We start from the raw sequence: 18,896 nt of genomic DNA on the forward strand, positions 1-18,896 counted from the left end.
GGATTCAAAAAATCTTGAACCAGCACAATGGTCCTGCAACATTTTCTTGCCTTGATAGAGCAGATTTGACCTCTGGCTGTGAGCCAGCAGGAACCACTGAGACAGAAGTATTAAACTCAAAACAAGAGAGGGACTTTTGTCATCCTATGGGTTGGAGTGTGCAAGTCTGGAAGAAATGAGACTGTAGTGTCTTGGAGAATGAGTAAGGGAGTGTGAGAGCAGAAAGTTCAATATTGACTGCTCTAGAGAAGTAATTTATTATAAAGGTTATTTTACAGTATTTGTAAAGCCCTCCTATTTTATTCCACAGAAGCTTAGTTTATAATTATCTGCTTGAAATAACAATTATTAGTGGATTTCTGAATTCTGTTGTGGCCTGAATATCTGTGTGCTTGTTTTTGTATTGCATGCACATTTTCAGCAATTCAAATAATACAACATGAACTGCAACAGAAGGCTGCAAATGTTGAAAAATCTTATTAGTATGTTTTTGATTCTGCATTTTGAAATTTTTGTAATTAAGAATTTCTATGTGACAGCTGTCAGTATTTCTCTGAGAAAATGGATGCATTGTAGTCTATTCATGTCAATTAAATGAAAGCGGTTGCTTGTTCATTAATTGCATAAGATCTCTTTATTCTTTTGTTACTCAGTTTAACTTTGATCATCTCCAATATTTTCATCTGGAATCAATGCAAGCTTTCTTGATGTGTAGCAGGCAAATATACTGGAACATACTTCTGTCTCACAGTAGAGTGGCTATATTTTATGATACTTGATCTTCTAAAGCATAAAATAATTTGATAGTTTGTTTTATTGTAAAACTGTTAAAGAAAATGTCAGTGGAATTTCTAAGATTGTGTTGGCTTAATGGTTAATTACATGACCTACATGCTGTGTCTCAAGCAGAAGCCTGCTCAGTTGTCTGTGATAAAGGGCCTTATTAAATATGGTAATGATTTACGTATGTCTGCAGACAGATAATAACCTTTAAAAAGGAAAAATATCAAGGGAAGCAAAGGGAAACTGCTCAAAACCACGTCCTATAGGCTCAGAAGTAGAGAAGACATTAGTAGCACAGATTTAAATCATCAAGGCAAACATGCTGTAATGTAGATGTTCATAGTGGCTACCACACCTGTGTGATCTGAAAAACAATCAGTCTGTGGTTTTGTAATGTATGTTAGTTTGTTGTTCTCAAACTGATATTCTAATCTGTTTTCTCCTTGTACTGGGATCTTTTCTACCCATGACCTTATGATCCATCCAGTTTCCAATACTATTCTACCATCAGTCATGTGTAATTGATCTCTTGTCCTCTGTCTAGTTGGGAGATTGTATTTGCTGTGGTTTTCTTGATTTTTTTTTATTTTATTTTTTTTTTTAAAAGGTACATGCTTAGCACTACATGAGGCAACAGCTAGAGCGTGGCATTTGCTTATGTGCAGAGATTTGTCACAGTTCTTTGTTCCTGTCAAAGCTCCTTCCAGAGTTCCTCTTTGGAGAAGCTGCTGCAGAGCAGAACCTTACCCTGTGGTTAAGGTTTTGCAATGCCGAAGAGCAGAAGTGTGATCCATGGTTCATTCATTCCTTCACCTAAAGCTGGGGAGCTTTAGGTTTGATGTTTTAGATCAGAACAGCAGTGCAAGGGAGGTTTACAGCTTTTTGCAGGGTTTGGATTAGAGCATTTATGAGTTTGGTTCTTTGGCTACAGATCATTAAGCCTGAAACATTAATTGGATTTGCAGCCATGCAAACATATGCTCCCCAGAACTGTAAAACTGAGCAGTGATACCTCTGTTTTCATTTCTGTTCACCTGTCTTTTCATAGGGCAGTGTGTGATAAGGTGGCGGGTTTTTTCCCCTGTATATTTTCTTTGCACAATGTCTTGTGTGGCCTAGCAGGAAATGTGGAGTCTCCAGTCGAAGTGAAAATACAAGATTATTGACATACCATGGTTTAAATTACATTTTTTTTATTCAGTTCTCTCAGACATGCAGTGTTCATGGTAGTATCTTAGATCTTCCCAATCTGAAACAGCAGTGATCCAAACACAGTATACAATTCCTAAATCTCTTTCATCCTGCTGTATTTATCAACTTTCTTTGGGTTTTTTTCAAACCTGTTTTTCTTTGCCAGCTCTTGGAAAGAGTCTGGAGACAAGCAGATAGGAAAATCATGACTCACTTATCTTTATTCAGATATGGTTGTTTAAAACATGCTTTTCAGAGTTTTGATTTTAAGATATAGCAGAGGGTCTGACCAGGCACAGAAATCTGTAAGATTTTATTTTCTAAGCTAATACTAATAAAGTATAACATGATACAAAGGTTATTTGTTTATTCCCTAACGAGAAAAGAAATTAGGTAGGCTACTGTAAGTCAAAAGTTGGCATCTGGATTACTTTGAAATAATGGTAGGCCAATAATTATGATTATAATTATGATAATAATTATGATCTGTGAGCCTCAAGTAGACGTACTTAACCAACTGACATTACCAGGAATGTCTGTTTTACTGAGTTCATAGACTCTTACTCAAGGAGAGCTGCACGCTGGTTTTCAGCTTGGCTTGTTTTGATGCTAGATGTTACTTCAGGAGAAAAGAGGATACATTAGCAAAGCTCTTTCAGGTTGAAGGAAGCGCTTTGTCTCTTGGCTAGTAAGTATCACTGGTGGGAGCTGGGGAACCATTGTGCTGTATTAGTATGCTAGAGAACAAAGCAATTCTGCTAACTCAGCTAGCCCTGGTTTAAGAATTAGGTCGTACCTGATTGGAGACACTAGGTGGTTTGTTTCTGCTGGGTTTTGTGCTCGTTTTTTAAAAGAGAACCTCTGAGTCAATTAATTAAGGTGTGGGGGAACCCCAACAATAAAACATGAAGTGGATTTTTTATAATACAGTTGCTGGCAATATGCAGAGAGAGGGACGCAGGCACGTGTGCACACGCTTCCACCGCTTTCCCACTCCATAGGGGGGGGGGTGTGTGTACATATACTTCTGAAATGCTGATGATGAATGAAGCGTGGTATGTATCACATGTTACTCTGAGACCTTGGCATGAAGGTCTGCCATCACTTCTGAGTCATGCTAGCATGTGTATTCAGTTAACCAAGTAGAAGGTTTTTGCTCTTTATGTGTATTTTGAGCAAAAGAATGTTTCTTTTGTGTGTATACTCAGGTACATGCATTGCCTTGTGGGTGGGGTGTTGGGTCTTTCTGGGTTTTGAGAGGGTTTTTTTGTTTGCAGTGAGTCCTTGGGAAATTGGTTTGTTTTGATGAAGCTGTTCTGAAGCATTTTATTTGGGTTATGGTAAGGGCTTCTTGTAAAACACACAAACAAAAACTTGCCAGGTGCCAGAAGCCAATGGGGTTTCTCACATCTACCTAGCTTGGAAGACCTGAGAGGGAATGGAAGCAGGGAAAGAAGCCAAGCCCTTCACATGGAGGGGAATATGTGGGATAGACAAGAATGTCCCATTCAGCTTGTTCTATTGTCATGACAGTGGGCTGGGAGGGGAAAGAAATAGAGCGGATGCTGCCACTGGAGAATTTTAAACATAGAACAAAAATAGCCAGGAAAAAAATACCAAACCAGTTCATTCACCGTGTTTACTAATAAGAGATGTACCTGCTGTCAAGTTGAACTGATTGTCTTTCACCAGTTTGTTGCCTTCCTAAGATACACTCTGTTCAGTGCAAGGACTGTATTTAGCTTTGTGTTCAGAAAGCAGCTAGCAAATTGAAGATGTGGTGGAGATATGAAGAGTAATGAGGAAACAATATGCTTATTATATATATTTAGTTCTTCACATCTCTTAGGATGATTTAGAAAATGTTTTTTCTTTGGTAGTATTCTGTTATTCAATTTAATATTTAAATACTTATAAAAAGAAAACCTTTCTTCTGGCACAGTAAAAATCTGTATTTTAAAAGCCTGCAAAGATAAATATTTAATACCCCAATGGGCATCGCAGCACTTTCAGCAAGATTCATGAGCATCTGATGTGCCAAAACCAATTCTGCAATCTTGAGATTAGATGACCTTAATAATTGCTAAAACCTGAATATTTTAGTATCTCATGTAGCCCTGAAGTGAAGAGCACCCCTGAGTGGTGACCCCTCCTTTGTTTCCTCTTTCACTTTCTCCTTCATCTCCCTTTAAAATCTTAAAGTCAGGGCTTTTGCGGGTTTCCAGCACAGCTGGGTCAGGAAGCAGCAGCGCAGGAGAATTTGCATGTTGGCTTCCTTGTCTGCAAAGCAAAAAAAAATAGTAATAATAAAAAATAATAATACATCCATTAAAAATCTGGAGGTGTGAAAGGCTTTAATTTTTTACCCACACTCACTAAAGGGTTTCACACAATTTGCGGAGTGTATTTGCTGGCCAATGGCTTAGATGAGATGCATCATTAGTAACTTGTTGAAGTAAGTGCCAGAGGTACAAGAGGCAGGCTTTTAGGCTGGGTTTTCTGCTTGACAAAGTAGGCTGGATGAGTGCATTCTGCAAGCTGAAAGAAGGCTGAAGGAATAGAGAAGTTTTAAAGGGAAGGAGGGAGAAACTCAATCTTTCTACCCACTGATGAATTTTATTCCTCCCTTAGTTTGCCAGGGTTGATGTATTATGCATATTTAAAATACCTTGGTGTTTTGGGGTGGTTTTTTGAGGACAGTGGTTCCCAAATGGCACACCAGTGATGGTGCGTCAGCTTGGATCTACTCACTGATTTCACAGCAGTTCTTACAAAGCAGCAAATGAATATTCAGTGTCAGCTTTTCAACTCTGAAGCTGGTTTATTTACTGCATCTCAAGAAGGATTAATTTGTAAGTCCAGTGTGGACCTGCTGTTGCTGTTCCTGGGCTGTGTGCCCGTGTGGGCATGGTCCTGCTGGAGGCAGCGGGGCTCCCAGCAGTCACCAGTACCGGCTTCCTTTGAGCAGCTCCCAGGATCATTGCCTGCCTTCCTGAGACCTGCAGGATGCTGCTGACAGCAAAGAAAGCTCTGTGGCACAAAGCAGCACCACTGGACAATGAGTGTTGGTCTTTGCAAGGTCAAAACCACTCTGACTACCTAACAGGGCACTGGATTGACTGAAACATTTGCAAGTCAGTTTGCCAGAACAACATAGCATTTAAGGACAGCGTAACATTTTAGAAGAAACGCATGAATACCACTGAAGCAAGCGGGATACCAAGGACTGAGTACTAATTGACATCAATACTTGGTCTGTCTTGGCAAGGGGAGGCTCGGGATGAAAGAGATGTTATACAATGGCAGATTTTCAGTTGTTAGTTGTAAATTGTCTCAGTCCTACTTGTAGAACTTGCACCTGTTGAATCCTGCATCTTACGTAGGAGGTGTTGTGGCTAGCAAGGATTTGGGTATGAGAACTGAGTGCAGATTCATGTCGGTGCCAGTGCACTATCTAATCACTGACTCCAGCAAAGAGTCTAGGGGAAACCAAGCTCAGAGATGGGGTAGGATTTGATTTGGCGGTGTTCAGTGGTGGTGTTTGTTGCTATATTAAATATCTAGAAGAGAGCAGAAATTTGGTATGGGGTCATTCAGGAACTATTATTGCTGAACCTTTAGGGACCATCATAAATGTTTGGTGTGCCTATTAAGGAAGTACACCAGTAAGTCTGTTATGCATCCTTCTCTGGCAGTGCATTGCACTTTGAGAATGAATTACTCATAAAGTTCTCTGGAGGAAATCTTGGTCTCATAGGTGAACTCCCTTCGACTTAGTGTGAGGTCTGTATTTCACTCGCCCTGGAACCTGAGAAAAATAGGGGTGGGGTTGGGGGGGAGTGTCAGAATTAAAGTTTTTTATTCTCTAACCTGGTAAACATAGAGTAGAGATTTTGCCATTCAATTTTGCCCATTTTATTTTGTTTGCAAAAAGCACCATATGTGCAAAGTAATGTTGCCTTGGCTTGTTCTGCCAACTGAGTGCTGTGGTTGGCTAAACATCCTTCTGCTAAAAAAGTGTATCATTAGATAGTTTTATTATTAAGGTAATTTTTACTTTCTTCTAGAAGAAGCATGCTTTCTTCTTACGATAGCTTATCTTTTTGTTAGTGCTTTGAAATTTGTTATTGTTTGCTACCTTAGTTAAACTTTCTGTAGAAACAATTGCTGTAATCCACAAAAAGAAAAGAATTTATTGTTAACAGCCAGGCAGTGAGATACACTGCGAGTGTGAATCTTACAAAGGATTTAATCCAGTAGTATTTTTCTTTCTCTTCAATTAGAGCTTTAGATACTAGCTAAAATTTCAATTCTACTGTATCTATAGTTGTGCTTTTTCCTTTATTTCTCTGTGTTTGTGTGTCCCCCACTATTTCTACCACTCCGTCATTTCCTCCTTTATATTAACAAAAGCATTTTCTTCTAAAGCATTACTGTTACCTCCACAGATACCTTTCCTGGCAAGTCATATATTCTTCTTTGTTCCTTTGAATGTTTTTTACTTTGCCATTCTCAAATTATATTTAAATTTACTTACCTTTGAGCATAAGCTTGTCTGCAAGGCCTTGATTTTATTCCCCTCCTAGCCAGGCATCTTTAACCTTGACTGACTAGTTTCTTTTTCATGGCAAGATTTCCATAGCTGGATACAGCAGTGTGTTGTGTGCTCTGATTCATGTTCAGATATTTTCTGGTTTCTTTTTAGTGCTTTGCTGTGCGATCTCTGGGCTGGGTAGAAATGGCAGAAGAAGATCTTGCTCCTGGAAAAAGCAGTGTTGCTGTGAACAATTGCATCAGACAACTCTCTTACTGTAAAAATGACATCAGAGACACTGTTGGCATTTGGGGAGAGGTAAGAACAGGGTGAACTTCTCCTCTCAAAACATCCTTCTCATGTCATAAAACATCTTGAAAGAACAACTCTGTAGGCAAGTATGTCCATGCTCTGTGTTTGGGATTTCCCTATCCCAGCTGGCACTGCCAAAAAACATAAAAGGGTTCAAGGAAAGTGTCAATGGTTTTGTTCCAAACTTTTCTGGACAGCAGTTGCCACAAAGAACTCATCTTCGTATTTACATCTGTACTAGTACACACCTGTACAAGTTTTGGGACAAACTGTTGAAATCAGTGCAAGTCTTTCTCCTGACCAGAGCTTTGAAAGTGGTGCTTTGAAACAGCATTTTCACACATTTCCTAGTGACAAAAGGGCTTCAAGGAAACTCAGACTGGTGTGACCTGTGCTTCTAAAATGTATGAGGAAATTGAGACTGATGGACAGGTGGCTTATTTTAAGGTGATTATTTTATCAGTCTTTCAGAAGGAAATTAGTTTTATGTCATCAGTCTGTCTGTTGGTTCCTCTCCAATAAGTCTTGAATCTGTTTACCAGTATTATCCAATTTTGAAGGATGCCAAATTCCCACACACTAAGGGAAAAACAGAGAGCTCGGCTCTCTGCTTTCTTGGTTTGGTGATGGGTCAGTACACCATCAATTGAACCATGCAAGTTCTGTGCTTCTTTCTGAATTGGCAGCAAAGACCGGATAATTCTGAGGGAGCGCAGGGAGAAACATAAAGGAAGCTAGAGGTATTGTGGTGTGGAAAAGAGGTGTGCTGGGGACAGATGAAGGAGTGGAAGGTGTGGAGGGATCAGTAAGTGAAACAAGAAGAAAGGAAAAGCTGGGGTTATAGTTGTGTGACGTACAGAGCACATCAGAGACAAACCTGTAGAAGAACATCTTCATTATTTGATTGATCATGGAGCAACTTAAACTTCAGCCAAATCTTAGTCTCTACCTCTTTCCTGACCTGTTTTTCAGGACGGTTGCACTAATGTGGATTTACTACACAAGATCTGAATGCAAAACTGATGTAAGCGTGAATGTTGTTACCTTTGCTGATATTTGTGCGATCTAAGAGAAACAGCACTATCAAACAGAAGAGGAATTAAAAGAAAGACTTGTCTGTTTCAGTAAAAATTTTAGGAATAATATCCTTCAGTATCCCAAGTTATTGTTACAGTCCAAGACTTGTGTCCAGTGTCCTGGCTATGATCACAACAATGCAGAGACACTTCAGAGGAGCAACTGTGAGAAGGTGCCTGTTTAAAAATGAAAGTGATGTTTCGAGGGACACAGTTAGAGTGCCCAGTCTATTTAAAGTAATTTCAGAAGGGTATTTTATGTAAAAGGTTTATATTGTACATATAAATTAACCAGATAACATTGATCTCCCTTCTCCTTACTTCTGGGAGCAGTTTTATTTAGTTAATATAGCTAGGCAAAAAATTAGAGACACGTCAGTCATGGACTTTGGACTTACTGCTGACCCTGGGAGGGAAAAAACTCACTCTCTTTATATGCATGTAATTCCATCCATTTTCAGATGACAGAACTTTGATCAACTTGAAATATATCATTTACTTTGAAATCATGTGCTTTATTTTGGTTTAAGAGTTAACGTTCACATTTTTCCATATTTCTCTCTGTCAATCCCGTTGTTCTTTGTTGGAAACCCTTGCAGGTTTTCAAGACAAACTGATGAAAAGTTTTGGTCCTCTTGAATGGAAGTTTTAATTAAGAATGCCATTCATAAAAAAAATCAAGAAAAATCAGCCTGACAAAACAATAGAGATACTGTGCTTGAATAGGTGGCCCCTGAAGTAAATTGTCTTCTTGATTTTAAAAGAAATCATTACAACCGCATTTTTCTGCTGGCAATGTAATGCTTCAAGAGTGATTGGAAGAGGCACATTTTAGAGAGGAATCTGAAAAAAGCCTGCTCATCACTGACATATCAGATGGAGCACATACAGCAGAAATCTGTTATGAAGGTAGAACTGATGGCTGCAGATAGGAGTTTTAAGATTGCCTGAAGATTTATTTTAGCTAGAATGTAATGAAAGTGTAATTGGGAATAGGACCGTCCCCAAGTTTTAATGATTTAAAAAAAACCCGAAACAAAACACACTGTGGGTTGAAAAAAACCCCACACACTCTGGGTAAAATCCTGACCCTGCAGAAGCTTTGTCACTAGCTTTAATGTGGGATTTCATGCCCTCCACTCCCCTCCAAAAGAAATTCCCTGTAAATTTCTAACTTCTGTGTTTCTGTAAAACATAATAAAAACACAACTCATCTGTTTGCGTGGCTACTTTGCCATGCACTATGTTCCTGTACATTACAAAGTCACTTAGATGAAAAAGATACATTGCTGCCATTGTCCCATATACCACAGTAAATAACACTTCCTTGAAAGACTGCTGGGATTGAATCTTTCTTCATTCGCTTTCGCCGCGTGGCTCTTCCCATGAGAGCTTTCTTCATCTTGGCCCATCAGGTCTCTGCCACTCTTCAGCAGTCTGAGACATTGAGGCCTATGTTCAAGCTCCCAGTCTGTCTAAATAATTTTGTCTTGCCCTATGCAGTGTTTTCATCTCTGAAATAGCTTTTGTGTAATAAGGCAACAAAACTTAGCAAAATATATTGCTTCTGGCTGCGGCCAAGCTATCCCTTGAGCATTGCAAGGATAATTTTCCATGACTTATGTTGCTTATCTGCCCATTCTCCTCTTTTCCAGCTAATTTGGATTCAGTTTTATTACCCTAATCCCAATGTATTTTGCATGATGAACAGATTTTACCTTCTTATAATAATTTCCTTCTGGATCAAGTATATAAGTAGAAAATGGGTCCAAAAAGCAATCTTTGTGACACTTCGTAACATTGTTCACACAATCTGTTTACTGCTTCTGACCTCCAAGCAAATTTCTTACCCTTTTTCTTTGTGGTGACTCTGTTTTCTGTTTGGTTTTCTTCATCATCCTGGTCTGCCTGATATAATCCTGGCTTTTCTGTTTTATTTCCCATGTTTCTTCTTCTGTATGCTGCAAGCAGCAAAATGCTGCTGATTTGCCCCACTTACATGCATGGTTATCGCAGCTACATCTGCTTGCGCTTCTCTAGGAGCGGCCTGTACATCCAGCCTTGCATCTCAGCCACAGCTGTACTTTTTCCATCAGACAAAAGGTTCCTGTGTTGGCATCGCATATACCAGCGTGTCCCCTTCCTCTCCCACACCCCTCTTGGTGCTTGTGCTGCCAGCTCTGTGTCACAGCTCCCCTTTGAATCCCTGTTAGGAGATTTGGGGGCGAGGAAGAGGTGGTCTGGCAGTACCTGCCCCTTGCTGCCTAGCCTGGAAACCCTGAAAGCAGGCCCTCCCAGGGTGATGTGAATGTGTGTCTTGCACAGACACAAAATTAGACTTCATTAAGACTTGAGCCACTGTAACCAAGTGAGAAGAGGGTTTCTGTGTCACTGAGGTGAAGAAAAAGGTCATTTTTGAAACATTTGTCAGTAGGAAGTCAGACCCTTTCCATTCTTTCTGTTCATTTATAGATTCTGGCACAATAGAGAGGAAACAAATTACTCTATATTTAGCTGATAGCTCCCACCTTCTTCTTCCTATCAGCAGGAGCTTGTCTTACCTCTTGGCAATAGGCCCACGATCATTTCTGTGGGGTCCTGCAGTCTGCAGAGTAGGTGTACAGCCTCTGAGAAGAGAGCTAGTATACATGACAGAAGAGTCAGCAGACCTTTTGCAAATGCTAACCATAGGAGGAAGATTAGCATTTGTGAATTAGCATCAAAAGGAAAATTGCCTCTAAATTTGTTTCCTCTACAGGGAAAAAGCATTCTCTTTGTTCTTACATGCCGGAAGAATTAGGGAGAAATCCTGGCTCCGGGATTCTGCAGCCACCAGCAGAATTCACATTCATGTCTTAATGCTAGGTTTTCCCCTTTAATTAATCTTTCTTCGAAGAGTATCTTATAAATCCTTTACATGTACAAATTGCTGTCTGTTCCCATGACCCGTTGGTTAAAGTTTATAGAAACAAAGCACATTGTTTTAAGGAAGAAACCCTGCCTTAAGAGTACAGGTTTTGATGTGAGCCTTTACTATTAAGACAGTTCTTGACTTCTAATATATTTGGAAGAATTTACCTGAGAAAGGATAAACACGTAATTTGTTGAATAACGTGGTAGCTTGGGGTTGAATGAGTGAAACAGTTGCATTTAAAAGACATCAAAGCTTTTTGTGATTGAGATCATTTAAAAATATAGTAGTAGGTAGGTACTATCTTAGATCTTTTTCACACCAAAAGTAAATTAACTTGTTTTCAGTTGCTCTTGGAACAAACTGAAACTTTGAGTGAATTAAGAGGATGCAAGTCTGAACAGCACAGACATAACACCTTGATCCCAGTCAGTTTGAGGGGGGGACATAATGTGTAACTGTACTTTGTCTGGAGTTGCAGGGCAAAGACATGTACCTTATCCTGGAAAATGACATGCTGAACCTGATTGACCCCATGGACCGCACAGTTCTTCATTCGCAGCCCATTGTGAGCATCAGAGTCTGGGGCGTGGGTCGTGACAATGGCCGGTGAGTTTTCGCTCTCCTTATCCCTTTTGACTTGGTGCTATTTCTGTCTGCTGATACAGAGTACACATGCACCCGCAGCAAGTTAGGTATCAAACCTATTCATTTGATTGAGTAACTATGTCCCAGGTGCTATGAGAGGATGGGTAAATGTTTGTTTGGTTTTTTTTTCTTCCTGGTGTTACTTTTAAAAATCTCTGCTTTTCATAGTTTATCACTTCCATGATGTTTTGCTAAACCTGTATTGAGCAAACTTTTCAGAGTTATTCAGCCAGGTGCATAAAACTGCACATGCAACACTATTTTGTTTCATATATATATATAATACTTCTTTTATATAAAACCGTATTTTCAAATATGTCCTGTAATATGCATCTCCTGGCTATGTGAAAGCATCTCTTCCTGCTGGTCCGAGTTAAATGCACTGCTTACACTCTGACTGTATGCATGTGTTTCTACTTTCTTGGGATATTTGATTTGATGGAGAAAAAAGTTGGATTGAGGGAAGAGTAGTAGTTTTAAGCCATTACTATTACTTAAAGATCTTGATGCAAGAAAATTCCTGAGGGTGTTGCAAAAAACTGAGGCTTGTCCCTGAAACCTGACTGTCTGTGAGCTGAGGTTCTTCCTTGCCGCAGGGAGCAAGCAGGAGTATGTGCTTAAAGGCCTTCCTGCCCTGGAGCCAGTCTTTCCTTAGCTTTCGTTCCTGACTGGTCTTCTTTTGGTAGCATCCTTCTTTGTCATGTAATATTGCTGTGGGAACAGGATTGTGAAGGTGATTTATTTAGAGTGGGACAGGGAGCATTTTGATATATCAGAAACATTGCCATTCACATTGTGTAATTCCAGGATCTTTGGACAGTACCCATCCTGACGCATGGGTAGTAAGGATTCAATAACGCTAACAAGCTGCTGCTTTTTGTGTCCGTGTTTGATTATTGAGATATTTGCAATAGTAGGGTTTGTTTTGATTTGTTTGTGGGGTTTTTCTTGTCTCTGACTTTTGATGGGAAATGTAATTTTGGACCTGAAAAATCTTTCCCAGTAAAAGAGTTTCTGAAACTTCTTTAATCCCCCGGCAAAGTTTCCGATTATCTCTGGCTAAATTTCCAAAAGGAAAAGTGACCCAATTCCATCTTTATAAATTTTTTACTTCTATAAATGACTGGTGGTTGGGGTCTTTTTCACTGTTTTTCGTTCTTATTGGTGCAGATTTGTTAGAGATCTAAAAGGGGCAAATCCAGTTTGAAATTATGGGAAGTAAAAAGGTTTTAACTTCTTATGAATAAACTATTACAGTGCTTTGTTTGCCTCAGAAAATGAGTGCATTGCACATTTCCCTTCAAGTCAGATTTTGTAGTAGCTTGCTTTGGTCAGGAAGTAAAATAGAGCCTCTTAAGGGGCACACAAATGTGATGCAGCTTTACAGAGTAAAGGAAGCCAGCTTTGCTTTTGTTAATTTTTTGGAAGCATTTACAGTTCTTCTTTCAAATATTTACATTTCTTTGGAAAATAAAATCATTCCATTATGTTCTTTATAAAATAAAATAATGAGTCACATTTCTCCAGGCTGAGTACGTGCTTCTCCTAAAGACAGAACTGGTCATAGAAACATCAGTGTTGAAAGGGGGCACTTAAGAGAAATGTGCCTTTCCTATTCTTAGCCCTTCATAAGAATTTTGATAGATGCTTCTACAGAAATCTTGTGTCCGGTATGACTTTCAGGACTGGAGCCCACTTTTTTTGAAATTTAATTTCTTTAACATTTTATTGACCCATTAAAAAAAATAAGGTTGTAGGAAAAGCAGTCTAGCCATTAATTGTAAGTGAACTCAGACTGCATGTGATGTTAAATAGCAGAAGATCCAAAAGACAAGCAGAAAGAACAAACTTATGACTGAGTAATCAGATGTACAATGTATTTTGGGCATAGAGAGGTTCCGTGTAGGAAACATGCTTTGAAGGGTAGCATAAATGATGTAGCATTTTCTGAAGAAGCACTAACACACAAGAAAAAAACATTTGGTGACAGCAGAACCCAAGCTGAGAAAACTGTATTGTTGAGCTGGAAATTGCACTGCATCTGTTTTCGTGTATACATTAGCGTGCAGTCCTTGGGCTCATCCTGGCAAAATTACCTGTTGGTCCCGAGGTGAGAAACACCAGAGCCATTCACTGACTGCAAAAGCAACTTTACCTGATCATGAGTTTGCCATCATCAGAGAAAAGTGAGGGGATTGCATTGCTGCTTTGATGGATTGTCCAGGAAGTTGATGAAATCCCAGTTTCTGGGATGCAGCTCTTCCAGAAATTGTTGCACATGAATTTTGTTTAATTAGCTACATCTTCTGGTCCAAGAGCCCATATAATAAAATACGTTGGATTTGTTGTGAAAGGCAGTGTTTCAATTTTCAAGTATTGTAGAAATACATGTTTTCCTCTATTTTGAGCTATTTGAACCCCATAATGATCTGCAGGCCCTCCTTTTAAACTCTGTTTTGCTTGTAGTAATTTGTTTGGGTAGATTTTGCTTTGGAAGATGAAGATGTTTTCTAACGACACCTGACCAGATGATTTTCTAAGCTATGCCATAGATTGATGAAATAGAGATCTGCTGATGAAGGTTTTATCTGAGGACATGTCTGCTAACTCACCTCAGGCAGAAACGTCTTCTGGGAGGCTGTAATCACTCTCTCCATACGTTACACTATTATCCTGACCTCTGGAGTTTCTTTTTTTAACAGTTCTGTGATAAGCTAGGGCTTTATCATTTTGTAGACTTAGGCGGTGTGGTGATTTTGTGTTTTGAAAGGTAGCATCTCTTGTTTTCAATTAATCAGTCAGTAAAATGTGTTCGACCTTAAGAAAGGCTGGAGCGCCTTTGTAAAATTGTGAACAAAAGCAGGTTCCCACAAATTGGTGATTATGCATGTATATATGAGTATGTATAAGTGTAGACTCTGAGCTCCTATGTTTGATCCATGTATATGGGCATTAAAGGAAAATAAATGTACTGTATCTGTCCAGCCTTTTGGCAGACTTAGTTTCTTAGGTGATAGCATGTGAATTTTAAAAGCCACTGGCCTCTGTACAGTTTTATTTTCCTGCTGTACTGAAAACAGAGCCATGACAATTCATTTAGTATTATTTGTAAATAAGAAAAGTCCTCGCGCTTGCTTAAATAGTTTGATTTCAACATCAGTAAGGTCATTGTCACATGGAGGATTTGTGGTATCACAGGTGTATCAGTGAATAATTGTCAGTGCTGTGTTTGCTTCTTAACAAGCCACCCGTGACATGTTTTTTTTCAGGGCTTTTAAAAGCATGTTGGAAAATATTAGCCTACTGAAGCTATAAAAGGACTGTTCTTTTCCCTTGCAAGCTGCAGGACTGTACATTAATAATTCCTCACATTGGGTTTTGTCTCCCCTTCTCAACTGCTGGTGCATGCCCTTTGCTTTCTGAGCAGCTCACTAACAAGGAAGAGCGAAAAGGTAATGGCTCATCAATTTTATAAAAGAGTTTCCGTTAGCACATTTCCCTGAATCCCCCTTTATCTTCATTGCTTTTCCACCAATCCAAAGCCCGACTCAACTTTTAAAACATCTATGGGACTTTAATTGCCTGAAAGATCAGTTTCTTCTCTCCTGGTGTCTCCGTACAACAGCAGTATATTCCAGCTGAAAAATTCAGTGAGTTGCTGGCCAGGAGGGCTGCGGGTGGCTTCAGGAGACAGTTTTGATGGGACAGAATATGGAACTGGTTACTGGACAATGTGGGCACCTGGCTTGTTGGACAAAACACATAGCATGTGTCTTTGTTCATCCACTAGCTTTGTCACCACATAGTGCAGGTTTGTTTTCTTTGCATAGTTTGTGCATTTCCCTGGCAGGCTGAGGAGGTAGTGCAGTTGCTCTTGGTTCTTAAGTGATGGAGAGGCAGATTCTCTGGTATTAGAATTTTCTGATTGTAGGCTCTCTGACTAGACATTGTGAAAGCATTGCACTCCCTTCTTTGCCCTAGTAATCCCCATTTTGTCAGGTGGTAGGGATCTTTTAATCTGCGTGGATCTCCATTGCCCTGCTTCTTTGAACTGCTGCTGTGTTTCTTCTGCCTAGACATCAGGGAATAAAATGAGGCTCAGAATAAAAAAGGGGAGAAGGGCAGAAAGGACAACTAGATTGAAGAAAGTAAGACAATGCATGCACCAAAGATGAGGCTCAAGCTGCCTCAAAAAGGGAGAGCAGACAGCTAAGTGGATAGACGCCACAAGTCAGATGGACATAATCCTGTAAGGCTGGAAAAGAAAGTCCTAACAACAAAACAGAAATTACCTGACATCTGTTATCTCAGGAGCTGTTGGGGCAAGAGCTGAGAAAACTATTGGGGTGATGTGAGTGAGAAAATGTGGAGGAAATGGTGTAGAGAGATGGCTCAGATTGGTCAGAATATGGGGAATTAAAAATAGTATCCTGTCTTGCTGTTTCAACATGCTGCAGGTTGAGTGCCTGTCTCGTGAGGTTATGATCTGTATTTCCCAGCTGAGACTGTGTACTTACAGATATTACCTTGCTTGACCATGTCTATCATATGGACATGAGATTTTAGGAGGGATACCTGGCCTTAATTAGACAATTAAAAGCTAAGAGAAGTACGGACAATAAATGCAAGTTTAGTGTGGTTGGGATATCCTGTTGTTTCTGTAATTTATCATTCCTCTTTTCAGAAAGTACTTTGTGTACAAGCAATACAACATCAGGCTTCAGTGATGCAGTGTGGCTTACAGCTGCATCATTCAGAGAGGTGTTTAAGGTCTTTGTAGATTGCCTTCCCTTTGAGGCGATGATTGAATGTGCTCTGAGATTGAGTCTTTCTCCGATTCTGTGAGAGAAGCTTATCAAGCTGTACAAGATAATGAATAATAAACTTTCTCTTCTGCATTAGAGAGACATGGTCAAGAAAAGCAGAAAATAAAATAAATTAAAACTGAGATGGTGTTTGCACCTGCTCTTCTGAAAAGATAACACCCTTCAAAGAATGTGTAATTCCAGCTGAACTCTTCAAACTCCGGGATACCATTAATCAATATTGCCTATTCCCCTTGGTCCCTGTAACCTTGGAATAAGGACAAAACATACTGTGAGGAATCGCGTAAATAGAGCATAGGTGAGGGATTACACTGGAGGAAAAGGATTTTACTGGCTTTTCTGACCCATATTCTTAGCTGGCTTTTTAAAGCAATCTTTTGCTTTCTCCTTTTCCTTAAGCCAACTGCATCTGAATATCATTTTCTGTATGTTTTTGTAGCATTTTCCCTTCTCACTAAGAAATAGTTTAGGTGATTATTTATACAAAACTTCCCATTTATTTCCATAAGGCCTGACATTACTGTTTGCAAGTGCAGCATGTTCTAGGAGGGGGTAATGAAACAATACAGCTGTGAAAGGGGAAATCCAGTCAAGCTTACAGAATTAATGTGTTTTCAAGAAAATATGGTTAAGTGCAAAAAGCTATATGTGTGCATTTTTACTTCGATTAATAAAACTGGTTTATTTTAATTTGGGGATTTAACATTAAAGACATGGTAGACCGAAGATGCATTGAAATAGGCCCGTATTAACTTAAAATAAGCACCCATAGTTTTGCACCAGTAAATGGTTTTGTATCAGTAGTGGCTTCAACTGTGTTAGGGCAACATCCCTCTATCCTTTCTGCCTAATGCCACTAGTGAGATGAAAAATGATTACATGTGACAGTGAGGGATTTTTCTGTGTTAAGGATGTGGCTTGTGAGCAGCTCAGGTGCTTATGAATGATAGATTCACCCTTTGATAGCAGCTGAGGAAAAAGGATATGCTTAGGGAGAATTTTGGCCATGGAGCTATAGATATTTAGTAACCTTTGAAAAGCTTAAATGCAGAAACAGCAGCTGAGAAGCATAGTAGCAGTAGATTAGCACAAGTGCAGAGCTCCCTCATGGAGCAAGGGAATTGGGACAAACATGGAAGAGGAGAATTGCGAGGATTTCTGTGAGAGAGGCGGACAGGAACAGAGAAGCCCATGAAAGACAGCTCAGGGTAGTGCTGAGGCATTTGCTTAAAGAAATGAGGAAGATGGCAGGAGGCTTCCTTTCCTATTAGGAAAAACAACCAGGCAAGCATTTAAAATGTGTCACTTACTCTGCTAGTGGCTTGAGCGTGGCAACAAACACTTAGTTACCTTAAACAGAACCCTGTTCAAGTATTTTATTGTAGAATGTGTTTACTATTCTATATTTGTTTTCAAGAAATAATGGAAAATATTGCATATAATTTGGGAATTGTATCTAGTGTTTCTTCTGGGAGGCAGGCTTTTTAAATAGCACTTGGAATTGTTCAACTGCAAAGCTTTCAGTTAAGACAAATTATATGTCTAAACCTGGACTACAGATAACCACTGCGGTGTAGTCAAGTTGTCTCAATTAATAAAAAAGATGGCGTATTCACTGAGTCCTTGGCTTAAAGTTGTTCTACAAATTTGTGCTAGAACATCTCCACACATTCCCTACCATTCCAGCTATTAAACTCAAACACTTTAGGATACAACTAGGGTAATTGGTGAACATCAGCGGCTATCGCACAGGTCCCTCAAGAACAGCCTGATCTGCCTGTGAAAGTGTCTGCGGCTCAGGAGAGCTACTGACTGCCAGTTTGGGGTGGAAATCTGATGCTTTCTTCTGTTCTTTTCACTGTATGTTAATCAAGCAGATGCTAAGTCCAGGCTGGATTCCTATATTTAACTGCTGCTTTAACTCTGTAGCAAAACAGCAATGCAAGTGATGCAAAAAGCAGCTGCTCTCTGGCACCATAGCTGTGAACAGAAGACATCTCGCTCCCAGGCTCTCCACAGCTCTCCTCGTTTTCAACAGCTCGTTAGCAGCTTTGGTATTAACTGATAATCAAAGGTGGTTTAAACTTACCTTATTTACTTTCCCTGGTCATGCACTTGGGTGCATACTCATCTATTGCTTCCTCTCAGCAGAGGCTATGCTAACAGAAAATAACATCCTCTGTCCCAAACCAGTCGGAGTCGATTCAAGGTGCCTGCCTTTCTTTCACCCCCTTCATCTTCAGCAGCACTGAAGTTAGACTCTTTAGTTACACATCTCTCGGATGACATGTCAACAGCAGGGACTGTGTAGAGAGGGAGTCACCTATGGAATAAATTTTCACAAGAGAATTAGGCTTTGACAGCCTTATGAAGGCTGTCAAATAATATCAATTCTATAACACTTTTCTTAAAAAACAAAACAAAACCAAAAAAACCCCACCACACCAAAACCTGAAACTTTACTGTATTCTTTCATTCTCTTCTTAAGACCTTGTCTGATCTAAGGTCTCTGTAGCAGATGAGAGAAAACCAAATTAGTCCACTAGTGATTTCACTTTGTTAGTTTAATGTATATTGAAGCTGCTCAGTTACTAATAAGGTAGGTGTATAAAAAA

At 39.5% G+C, this 18,896-nt stretch overlaps 1 protein-coding gene across 9 annotated transcripts in view; it reads left to right on the top strand.

Moving 5' to 3' along the window:
* The window catches only part of APBB2 (amyloid beta precursor protein binding family B member 2), a 198,749-nt gene that overhangs the window by 142,624 nt on the left and 37,229 nt on the right, over positions 1 to 18,896 (top strand). For all 9 annotated transcript variants that reach the window (XM_049792292.1, XM_049792333.1, XM_049792308.1 and 6 more), the window contains 2 exons: positions 6,680 to 6,826; positions 11,289 to 11,416. In XM_049792292.1, coding sequence (XP_049648249.1) covers positions 6,680 to 6,826; positions 11,289 to 11,416 — 275 coding nt within the window. The remainder of the gene's footprint in view (positions 1 to 6,679; positions 6,827 to 11,288; positions 11,417 to 18,896) is intronic.

The sequence above is a fragment of the Accipiter gentilis genome, chromosome 3, assembly GCF_929443795.1.
Source record: "Accipiter gentilis chromosome 3, bAccGen1.1, whole genome shotgun sequence".
Lineage (NCBI taxonomy): Eukaryota > Metazoa > Chordata > Aves > Accipitriformes > Accipitridae > Astur > Astur gentilis.